This window comes from Ciconia boyciana, chromosome 1 (assembly GCF_034638445.1).
Source record: "Ciconia boyciana chromosome 1, ASM3463844v1, whole genome shotgun sequence".
In the NCBI taxonomy this organism is placed as follows: domain Eukaryota; kingdom Metazoa; phylum Chordata; class Aves; order Ciconiiformes; family Ciconiidae; genus Ciconia; species Ciconia boyciana.
The window spans coordinates 153,742,010-153,753,556 of NC_132934.1; the positions used below are offsets into that span (position 1 = coordinate 153,742,010).

The 11,547-nt window shown below is 41.2% G+C and overlaps 1 protein-coding gene across 2 annotated transcripts in view; it reads left to right on the forward strand.

Moving 5' to 3' along the window:
- Positions 1-10,246, forward strand: part of TUBGCP3 (tubulin gamma complex component 3) — a 59,368-nt gene extending 49,122 nt beyond the window's left edge. Inside the window, exons 15-22 of one of the 2 annotated variants that reach the window (XM_072849854.1) lie at positions 178-313; positions 1,131-1,199; positions 2,435-2,570; positions 5,157-5,245; positions 5,380-5,511; positions 5,979-6,119; positions 6,694-6,810; positions 9,115-10,246. In XM_072849854.1, the coding sequence (XP_072705955.1) occupies positions 178-313; positions 1,131-1,199; positions 2,435-2,570; positions 5,157-5,245; positions 5,380-5,511; positions 5,979-6,119; positions 6,694-6,810; positions 9,115-9,273 (979 nt within the window). In that variant the 3' untranslated portion in view covers positions 9,274-10,246. The remainder of the gene's footprint in view (positions 1-177; positions 314-1,130; positions 1,200-2,434; positions 2,571-5,156; positions 5,246-5,379; positions 5,512-5,978; positions 6,120-6,693; positions 6,811-9,114) is intronic. The other variant, XM_072849855.1, reaches the window with a different exon arrangement.
- The last annotated feature ends 1,301 nt before the right edge of the window (positions 10,247-11,547 follow it).

Here is an 11,547-nt window from a genome sequence, read left to right on the forward strand (position 1 = left end):
ATATTCTGCTCAAATATTTGGTCATTGATTTTCTTTGTGGTTAAGACTGAAAGAGTAATACAGGAGGTTTTGAAAGTCTGTCAGAAAAGTGTTTCACTGTGTGCTGCTGTTACTACCAAAATGCTGCTGCAGAATATCTCAGTAATATGCCATGACTGTTTGTTTCATAACCACCAGGCCAGAGCTTGCACGACCAGCTACAACCTTATATCAGCATAATCTAACTGGAATCCTTGAAACAGCAGTGAGGGCAACTAATGCCCAATTTGATAATCCTGAGATTCTCAAACGATTGGATGTTCGACTTCTGGAGGTCTGTTGCATCATGGTGACTCTGACCTGAAACATATCTTTTTTTTTATGTGTGTTTATACATGCAGCTATCTATATGAAAAAAAATTTTCATATGTGTATATAGTAAATACACCCCCCCTTCCCTTTCCATTGAAGTCTACTTTGAATTATGTAAACATCATCTAATAAGTCTTCTCTTCTTTTCCTTTCCCATTTCCTGCCTATTGTCTATTTGTATTTCAAGCTGTGGGTTTACAGCTGTTCCATTGACAATACAAAAGTTAATTATTTGGGGTCTAACAGTAATTGATGCTGATGGCCCTGATTTGAGGTTCTGCAAACAGCTCCTGCTACTGTTGCTCTTAGAAGAATAAGAATCTGGGGGGTGGTCTCTGTTGCCAGTAGTTCCAAAGAGCAAAGCAATGGAAGTGTGTTTCATGAAGGAGACCTCTGGTAAGAAACTTGAGTTAATGAGAAAGCTTCACTCCCAGAGGTGGGAGTTAACTGATGTACTGTGTCATGTAAATAAGTGTATACCTTAGGCTGAGTCCTGCCTGGGAAGTTTTTCCTTCCCTTCAATTCATTTACTGGCTCCAATAGAAACGCATTGACATTACAAACATCAACATTTGGGTGAGATAAATCCCACCCTTGTGTCAAACTCTGGTTCATTTTTGCTTAATCTACTACTTTTGACAAGGACCTCCTTTATCCTGTATAGATGTGGATGCTTGTTTTTTCATAGGGTGTGGAGAATGGAAGAGTAAACAAGAGTTGCTCTTCAGCACTAGTATGCTCTGGTTATACAGGGAAAGTAGCATGTATTTTTAATACAGGTATCTCCTGGGGACACTGGATGGGACGTCTTCAGCTTGGACTATCATGTTGATGGGCCAATAGCAACGGTAATGTCATACACTGGCTGTGAACGTGTCTCAGATACCGAATTGAATTGCTAATTTATTTTTTAATTGAAATAACCTTTTTTATTCTGGAGTGTAAGATCAGAGAGACTTTTTTCTTTTTTGGCAACTAGGATGCACCCACTGTATAAACAGTTGAGCCAAAATTTCAATTCTTATCAATTAACTGTGAGTGCTAAAAAGCTACATTTAAAACAATCATTACTGAAAGTCAGTAATTCATTTGTTCCAGCAGAGATTTTAGCAAGTACTTAAAAAATGCAGTGCTCTTCTTCTTCCATTATTACTAGGCTGTAGCTGCTAATTTGAGATAATTTGCAAGGAACTGAAGAATGTATTTGAGGAGAACCTATTTGTGCTATCTAAATGAAATTTGATAGGTAGTGTTCATTAGAACTACTGAGAAAATAGCTGCACTATTGATCAGACTGCATTTAGCCTCTATAAAGAACTTGTAAAGAACTTTTTTTTTTTCAACAGGGCATCAAAATGTGAGTCTGACCAGCAGAAGGAATTTTCATGTACATATGTAGTTTTAAAAGAGGAAAATGTTTAGGCTTTGTTTTGTTCACCCCTTCTTACACTTCCTCCCATATGGGATTGGAAGTGCTCAAAACCTCCCAAGAAATTATTGCCTCCTAGCATGTGGGTCCAAGCTTTTTCAATTGGCATGTTGGTAGGACAACAAGTTGTACTTTCTCAGCCTACAATGAATTGGAACTGGCAAACGCATCAGAGCAGTACTTAGAATTTTAAAAAAAACCAACAAAACAACCTTTTTATTTAACATTTTTTAAATATGGAAAAGATACTTATGTGGAGGACTTATATGTAGAGAAGCATATAAGCTGCAATGCATTTCTACTCCATTGTCTTCAGTCTTCTCAAGGATATGATGTGGAAAAATTGACAATGTGGGAATCCTTTTAGTGTTAAAATACAAAAAATAAAATGATGGTGCTGTTGAAGTGCACTCTGAACGAGAGCACGTGCTATACCTTTGCCCTCAGCAGTGCCCTGTGCCTACTTGAATGTTAGGTAACTTAGTTCAGCCCTTGAAGGAGAATCTTCCCAAAAGCTTTGGGGTTTCCAGGTTTTTTGTTTAGACAATATTTGCCAATAAACTGCATGGGTCAGAATAGATGGAGTGTCCTTCGTGGTCCTTCAGAACATATGGTATGTCTATTAAATTTGTACTGATATTTTTTGTTTTGTAGGTATTTACACGTGAGTGCATGAGCCACTATCTAAGAGTATTTAATTTCCTTTGGAGAGCAAAGCGAATGGAGTATATTCTTACTGATATATGGAAAGGGCACATGTGCAACGCAAAGCTTCTGAAAAGTATACCAGGTGAGAGAGGCCCAAATGGATGACGTACTTGTAAACTGGATTTAGATGACTGCATCTTATTTTAAACTATATGTTAAAAGAGGGGAAAAAAAAGTCTGTTGGGACAGATGAGTTTTATATTTTGTTGCTCCTCTTGACTGACTGTTTAATGGTGGATGATGGCGAAGATAAAATAACATTGCTGTAAATGGAAGTCTCCTGTTTGCTGTTTTACTTAATCCTTGGCTGTGAGTTTTTGTAGCAGTGAGCAAATGAAACATCCCATGTCTCTGGAAAGAGACTGTTACTCTTCCATCCCCTTTTACTCATCTTTGATGCCTTCCTATCTGTAGCCTGTGTCTCCCTCTTTCTTGTGCTGGAAGTAGTAAGTCTCACACATGCGCGCTTCTGAATTTACTAGTTATACCTTCTCTCATTCCCTGTGCTTTTGTTTAGCTAAGAACAGAAGGGGCAAAGATAAGAGAAACAGATGTTTGAGAAGAAATAGGAAAGCTCTGAAGTGTAGTGGCTCTGGTGTATGTTTAATGGACTGGGATTTTTTGATCCTACTTCTCAGCTGAGAATATAGTCATATTTGTGAGCATCTGTACTGGCTCAATCTTGACTTTTTTTACCTAACTACATTTCTCTCGGTAAAAAATAGCTGTTGAGGGTTATGCTTTTTTGTGGCATAGTAATAGTTTCAAAGTTATATTTATGTTTTTATAATTATGAACTACTTGGTGGGTGGGAGTGGACACCTTGGCCTCAGAAGGTCACTGGGAAACAAAATCTTGTAAAGTCTGCTCCAGTGCACAAGGCTGATCTCTGGAACTGTATGGGATGACTAGGTTTCCTTTCTGTTTCTGTGGGATAGGATTTAGTTTACTGTCATTTCCCTGTCCCAAATAAGTGCTTGTTTGACTCAAAACCAGTGGTCTATTGCATTCTTGCTTTCTGTTCCCTTTGAGACTAGGGTGCAGTTAACAGATTTTATTCTCATCGCTTAAGGGTCTTTGTTCTCAGAAGGAAGTTTGTTTCCCTGCACACCCCCCCACCCCCCCCACCCCACCCCCGGAAGGCCTATCTTATGTTTTGCCATGGATCAATCTTCTGTAAGTAAAAGCTCAGTTGCTTGTTGCTTTTAGGTTTGGCTATGTTTTAAGTAATGCAGACATTAAAAATGCTGGCCAAACTGTTATAGCTGTTGTTGGCAGAAGGAGCCGAGTGTTGTATTTCTCAGTTTGTGCCTCTGACAAAGGAGAGTATGTTTACAAAGACCTGTACTGCCTTCTGCCTAGAGGGACAGGAGTCTTTCTTGCTCACTGGCATGTCTAAGTTGGAAGCTGTGAGTAGAATTTTTTCTGAAATACATGGAGAGTCCCCCACAGCACTGATTTGTGAAGAAGTAGTAGAACTTGCGTGTATTTTCTCTCTCTCTCCCTCCAAAACACTACCTTGCCCTTCCAGTTACAGAGCTCCAAATGGCAGACAGTAACTGATAGGAGGAAGCAGCTGCAGGGTCTTTTGTTTTTCAACCATTGACTTTCAAGGATGGCTTTATTCAAAATTCCCAAAAACTCTTTAACAGCCAGGGATTTTAATGCTTTAAAGGAGTACTTCTAGACAGTAGCGTCAAGCTCGCTCTTTTCCTATCAGTAATTTGAAGAAGAAACACAGATGTATCCAACTCACCAATGTTGAGGAATTTCTGTTGTTTAGCCAGCCCTGGAGTTTTTTTTCATTGATCCTATTTAAAGTAGATGCAACATCATGTGTTAGGGATAGCCTTCCTGCAAAGGCATAAGAAACGAAGAACAGAGTAGATAGTAATATCTTTCAAATCATTGGGTGGTTCTGTAACATCCCAAGATACGAAAATGTAGAATTCCTTTTGTAGCAGTCTCATAGCTTGTCTGCAGTGGCAAATTGCTTTGGCAGCTTTTTAGAAATTACTTCCTCTGTCTGGATATCTGCCTGATTCCACAAGGCTGAGTATCTGTGTTCCAGAGAATTTTTGCAGTTGATGGTAATCTTGATAATACCCTTCTGCAACAGAGACCCCTTCTCTGACAGGTGAGCAGCTGGGGCCATGATTGACTTACCTGTGGGTGTCTCTGGTGGATCAGGTAATTGAGCCTGGACCACATGAGCCACAAATTCCCTACCCCTGTCACAACCACTCTCTCTTTTGGTCTCAGTGTAGCTAAGTAATGCAAAATATGCTGTCTGTTTCAAGGCTAATGGTAAGAGATGAGAGGCCTCAGAAGCAACTGTAAATCTGTGGCCTCAGATTTTCAACCAAAAGAATGCATGGGATGTTTACTGTGTTTTGGTCTCTTGGGACTGAGAGGGTGTTTTTCACTTGTGATACTCAGCAAGTTTCCAGCGCTGTCTGAGCACACAGTCAGTGTCATCTTTGGCTCACATTTTCTAGGAGATAATGTTCTTTGCTCATCTGTTGCCAGCCAGTATTGCTGCTACCATCCAAGACTAGTGGCTGGTTTATGAAGTATTTGATTTGGTAGAAAAAGTTGACCAAGATGGTTTGATGGCTGTGCCTGTCCTTGCAGTCTTTAACATGCCATCTCTTTGGATTTTTTACAGAGCTTTCTGGGGTGCTGCATCAGTGTCACGTTCTGGCATCAGAAATGGTCCATTTCATTCATCAAATGCAGTATTACATTACATTTGAGGTATACTCTATCCACCCAATTAGTTGCTTAAAAATGAAGTACTTTTAATATTCTGTATGTGTTGTGTGTCTTAAATTTCAAAGAGCTTGTCATCTAGCAAATCAAAACAGCCCAATCCTGAATCATTGCTCCAGGTGCTTGAATGTTCGTGGGATGAACTCTGGAACAAGGTCCAACAAGCACAGGACTTGGATCACATCATTGCAGCTCATGAAGTTTTTCTAGACACAATCATAGCTCGGTGCTTGCTGGATAGTGATTCCAGGGTAAGTTTTCTCCTTTGTATTAAATTGTAGCTTTGTGATCTTGGCTTACGCATTAGGAACTGGTGGACTTGGCAGTGCTAGGTTAACAGTTGGACTTGATGATCTTGAAGGTCTTTTCCAACCTAAACGATTCTATGATTCTATGAACCAACTTCTCTTATGTTGTAGGAGCAAGGGGAAAATTGTTTTTCTTCCTCTGATATAAGACCATATTATGGTAGGCTCTGTACATACTCCCCACGCACAGTGACAGATGCTGATTATAAAACTTGTTACAACGTGGGCCGGTTGCTTTTGGCCCTAGGAAGCTGTGTGATCATGCAACAACTGACTTAGGACTTTGTAAAACAGTCTCTCCAGCTGTGTGTAAAAAGATTTAATTTACTCATGTTCTGAAGAGTGATAGTAACTTAAAACTCTTTTGTCATACCACTCTTTCATTGTTTTGTTGCTTAACTGTCTCACAGGTACTTCTCAACCAGCTTCGAGCTGTTTTTGACCAGATCATTGAGCTCCAGAATGCCCAAGATGCAATGTACAGAGCTGCTTTGGAGGAGCTGCAGCTGAGATTGCAATTTGAAGAGAGGAAAAAACAGCGTGAGCTTGAGGTACAGTAAGGTTATTGCTAGAACATGAAAATTAATTGAGGGAAATACACTTGTCTTTTGATATATGGAGGGTTTTAGATATCATGTAAAGGTACAGCAAAAATGGAAAATGTAGTTGGGACAAATGTAAGTGTCATCAGCAGTAGCTAGTGAATTCATACAAAACTGCTGAATGGTGTTTTTCATTTCTGTCTCGCCCAAAACCTGATGAATAGATTCTGCAGTGGGCTTTGGAGGATGAGAAATATAGGTCTGTTTTAAGTGAAGGAAATGGAAGAGGCTTTAATATTCTGAATGCTTTTGCAAAAAATGCCATAGTTCTGTGCCTGCCTCCCTACTGTCAGTCTGTGGGACATGCAGTACTGGTGTGAGAGTCGCCTGCTTTGCTAACCTCAGATTTCTTTCATGTGCTGCACAACCATCAAGGGGACTGACAGATTCAATACTAGAGGCTCCATGTTTGGCTTTCTGTGGCAACAGTCAGTTTATATAAACATGGTGGGCAGAAGGTGGCCCAATTAGCAACTTTCATCATGTGACGCCTGACCTGTTAACTCATTTGGTCTCTGTGTAGGGCAAGTGGGGTGTAACTGCATCAGAAGATGAAGAAGAGAGCAAGAGGATGAAAGAATTTCAAGACTCAATACCCAAAATGTGCTCACAGCTGCGAATACTCACTCACTTTTACCAGGTGCCCCTTAGATTATTATTTTTTTTAATATGAATGCTGAGCTTTGATATGTAGAAATCCATTTCAAAGATGGAGTAGGTGTAACCTCTGTATTCATGTGTGCAGTTTGTGGATCTAGGTCTTCATTTTTTGCTTCTCTGCTTAGAAGCCTGTAGTCAGTGTTCCTCAGTAGACAGCATGTTTTGTGATCATGTATGTTTCCCTGACAAAGAGGAATAGTCTCTTCATGTAAGTCTCCTCCTTCCTCCAGTAGTGGAAGTAATAGCTATCTTCTGGTGTAACCTGAAAAAAAAAAATTCCTTCTGCATTCCATTTCTTCTCACCATCTTTGCAAGTCATTGCTATTAAAGAGTGCAGAAAGGGCCCTTATTAAGGCCCTAACACTTGATTTTAGGTGCACTGAGATGGGCAATGGGTAAGCTGTTTGGGGGAATGTGCACAGGCTTTCCTCTTTGATGGGAATTATTCTGGTTTTGTCTTAATTTGTTATATCTGATTCTAAAGCTCCCATTGCACAGGAAAATCAGCTGTTAGCTTTCAGGGAAAGCGTTCCAGAAAGTGTTGAAAGGGAGAGACACAGCACTATGTGCTGCAGCAGTCTTTCAGGATTAGACCCCAGGTCAACTGAAGACCAAAACCCTGCTTCAGCTCATCTCTTGACTTTGATGCATGAGATACACTACATGACATCAAGAGTACCTTTTAACTTTTCTTATTTATCACCTTTGGCATGCCTGAAGTTAGGATTTTTTTAATGATGTTGATACTGAGTTTGACGTAAAGCTGTAGGGCCTGCTTTCTTCTGTCTTGCTGTTGATATTTCTTGTAACTTTCTTTCTTGTTTTAATATCCATAAATACACATTAGACAAATATTAAACATGTAAGCATGCCTTGTTTCCCTAGGTAAATGAATGAGGTTGAAGTGGTTTTGCTGTGTTGTTACCCATATGTTCATTTTACATTTTAAGAGTACAGTTGGTTCTTTATAGCCATTATAGTTGTGACTTAGCACCTGTACAGCATGTGCAGAGCACTTCCCAGTCCTCTCTGGTGGTTTGCACCAGATCCATTTCTGTATTGCCTATAGCTTTGCCAAGCTATAGCTACCCTGGATGAAGTGCTGCATTGTCAGAAGACTTCCGTTTACATGCAAGTTTGAATGAAAACAGGGCGCCTAGGTTATAAACCTAGGGCACCCAGGTTATTATAAAATACTGGTGGCTTTTGTTGAAGGCTGTAGAGATCCTGAGCTCTGATGCAAGGACTTCAAATCTGGGAGGAATTTGCTCCTGGGTACAAATATTGCAGTTCTCCCTCCCAGAGAAAAATGGAGCAGAATTCTTTAAGAAGAGTAGGCTGTGAATGGACTGTAGTTTGTGTGCTCTACAGGATTGCTCCAAGTTGGCAATGTAGCTTTTGCCTGCTTGGACTGTATGCCTGCTGAGCCCTACTATGGATTTTCCATGCAGGACTTCCCTGGCCAGCCTTGGTCGTCTTTGGAAGTAATGGGGTGCTCTAGTTATGGGTTTGTCCACATTAGTATTTAGTGGAGATGAGGAGTGAGCTCTTGAAGTGAGTCTTCCCATCCTCCCAAAGTCCTCTGCTTTCCTGCGTGCTGTGGAGCAGTCTCTTGGCTAGGGCTGAATGGGAAGACAGGCTCCAGAAGCGTGCCTCCTGCATGCTGAGTGCAAGTCCCCCATAAAAACCGCTCCAAATGCATAGAGTCTAGCCACTGGGTCTGTAGCAGTGACTGCCCTACTTGGCAGGTGCTCTGCTGTTCTGGGGTACGCTTGCTGCTGTATGGCCTACATCAAATACGTATTTTTGAAGCAAGCAGTGGTCTAATGCTGGCCTGGCCTGCATTGTGCGTATAACACAGAAACAAGGTGAGGTCTCCTGTTGGCACGGATTGGATCCTGAGTTGGTCTCCCAGGTACGGTGGGGCTGCCCTGGGAGGGCCGGGGCAGTGGTGCAGGGGCAGCTCCCCTGCAGCCTGGGAGCCTTTGGGCAGATGGCGAGTGCCAGCAGGGCAAGGGGGGGTCTGTTGAAAAGACTGAGCTGTTTGCACTGGAGACTAAAGTGCATGGCAGACCTTTGAAGATAAAATGAAGCTCTGGGTTTTTTCAGAAAGAATGAATCCAGCCTAACTCATTTGCTAACAATTGGGTATAAATGCTTGTGCTTGCCCTTTCCCGAATTCCCTCTGCCTCCTTGCCAGGCCTGGATGCCACCTGGCATCCCTGTGCAAAACACGCTACTGATGTCGTCTTAGCTGTCTCTTGGGTTTTTCTTTCTCCTTCAGGGAATCGTCCAGCAGTTCTTGGTCCTGCTGACAACCAGTTCTGATGAAAGCCTTCGGTTTCTTAGCTTTAGATTGGACTTCAATGAACATTACAAAGCAAGAGAGCCAAGGCTTCGTGTATCGTTGGGCACTAGAGGCAGACGAAGCTCACATATGTGAAACAACTGCTAAGGGCTGCACCTCGGTATCCGAAGGATGTTGAACCTCTTGTTGGACAAGGCAATCAGTGTTGACATAATACAACCAAATTGTGTGTGATTGGTGTCTACCATTTCTGCAGGCAACATGTTTTCAGTCATGTGATTGTGTGACACTGTATAGCAGAAAGCAAAAAAAGTAGGGTTTTTTTACACTGACGTTTCTAGAATTACCAGACTAAATGGGCTGATTGAACCTCTTCCAGTCAACTTCTTAAATCATCCTTTTAAACAAATGCCGATTTTATTTGAAGCTTTCTGAGCTCTCTCCACTGTAACTTATATCTGTGTCAAGGAAATTGCATCTTTTGTTTATAGAAAGCACCATTTCCTTTTTTAACAAGAAAATAAGAAGGTTATTTTTTCTATATATACTTGTTCTATTTGAAGAGAGCTTTTGTTAAAGCCAACGGATTAGGACCCAGACCTAATGTCCTTGTTAAGAAGCTATACAGCATTTCATTATGCTGATTTTTCAGTGTTGTGATGTGTTTGACTGTGTGAGAAACTTTGTATCAGGAGACATAAACTTATATTTAATTTTTTTGTTGTTTTCAAAGTTAACAAACTGAAATAAATTAGTAGGGAAATTCTATGGTTACTGTACAGGAGAAAACTATAGAAGCAGAGCAGGAGTGTATCTATTGCACATAAGATCTAAAGAATGAAGTTAAAGCCTCAGTACTGTAAAAGGAAAGTTTTGGTTAAGATCGAATTGAATGAAATAATTGTTCAAAATTGGATGTGTAGAAACAAACTGACTTGGCTAATGTTGACTTCATTCTCTTCCCTTCCCTATTTTTTCATTGTAAATATTTATATATTGCTGTCCAGATGTTGGGGAGAGGGGGATTCTTCTTTTGCAAAGTTGTCATTATATCAGGTCATTTATTATGTTCCACAAGTGCAAGCTTAGAAAAATAAAAACACAATTATCTTTCAAACAAGTGGTTTGATTTTTGTAATTGAAAGATTATGATTTTTCCCACGGGATAAGAAAAGAGAAGCTTCCAGTTAGGAGTGTATTGATTTACAGATCCCTACCCATTACAGAATTTTGGTACTAGTCTTATCTATACTTAGAGTTGTGTGCAGTTCGTTAATTAACACTTACCCTCAGATCAACCAGGTCTGTGGCCTTTTTTGCCTTTTGCCCTTACTCCACTTGAACCCCTGGGAAGCAGAGGCACCTGCCAGGCCATGCAGGCAAGGCTGCTGTGAGTCATGATGGAGGTGAACTCTTGTGGGGACGATGCACCAACTTGCAGCCCTGGACGAGCAGGTTTGCCCTCTGGACACCAGGATTCCCGTCACTGTGCAGGCCTTGGAGTCCTTGCTTTTGTTAAATAAAACATGTAAGGCTTTTAACCCCATGCCCTTAAAGGACTGCTGGTGCAGCTGCCCTCATGGGAGTATTTGGCAGGCAGCATTTCAGCTGTACGAAAATATGGACCCTGAAGCCAGTGATATTCTGTGTGCCAAAGGAAAGCTGAAGGATGCCAAGCATGGCATCACAAGGTTGCAAATCAGTTGACAGGCGGGAGTACTCTGGTTTTGTGGGTGTGGTGGGAGAATATTATTCTTGTAAAGTCTGAAAGAACTACAAAGCTTATGTGATTGTGTTCTGGCCACAACTGTTGGGGAAAAAAAATTAGCTGCATGGGCACTGTGTTGGCCATTGCCTTGAGAGACATGTTGCGTGTGTCATTAGACAATCCACAGGCCAGAGAGGCAGCATCAATGTCAGAACTAAAGGACAAGTTCCAGAGGAAGGTTTAGTTCCCTTCGGTGCTAAAATGAATCCAGCAATACGCAGGAAACCCGCAGCAGTGGCCATGCTGGGAATGATCATTTTGGGGTGATTCTGCAGGTATCCATCAATCTGTGAAGAGTCCTTACTGCTGCAGGAGTTGCTCCGACTGCCAAGCTGAGGGGGACGTTTTGAACTCAAGGCACAGAATACCTGGGCCAGTGGGGACCGCCATTGTCCTCAGTGCTCCTTTGTGGGTGGAGACCAGTCTTTTATCCCCTAACCCAGAAGCTGTCATGTTTATTTCAATCTACACGTTTTTTGTAGCTTCCAATCCTACAGTTAAAACTGAGTAGTTGTGGTGTAACAAGTGTAACTTGAGGAAGCCAGTGACTTCTTTTCAAGTAAGATGGAGCAATGAAAAAAGTATATGGACAAAAAGATGAATCTTCATGGTCATCTGTTGGCCCTATACTGTTAGGGCCA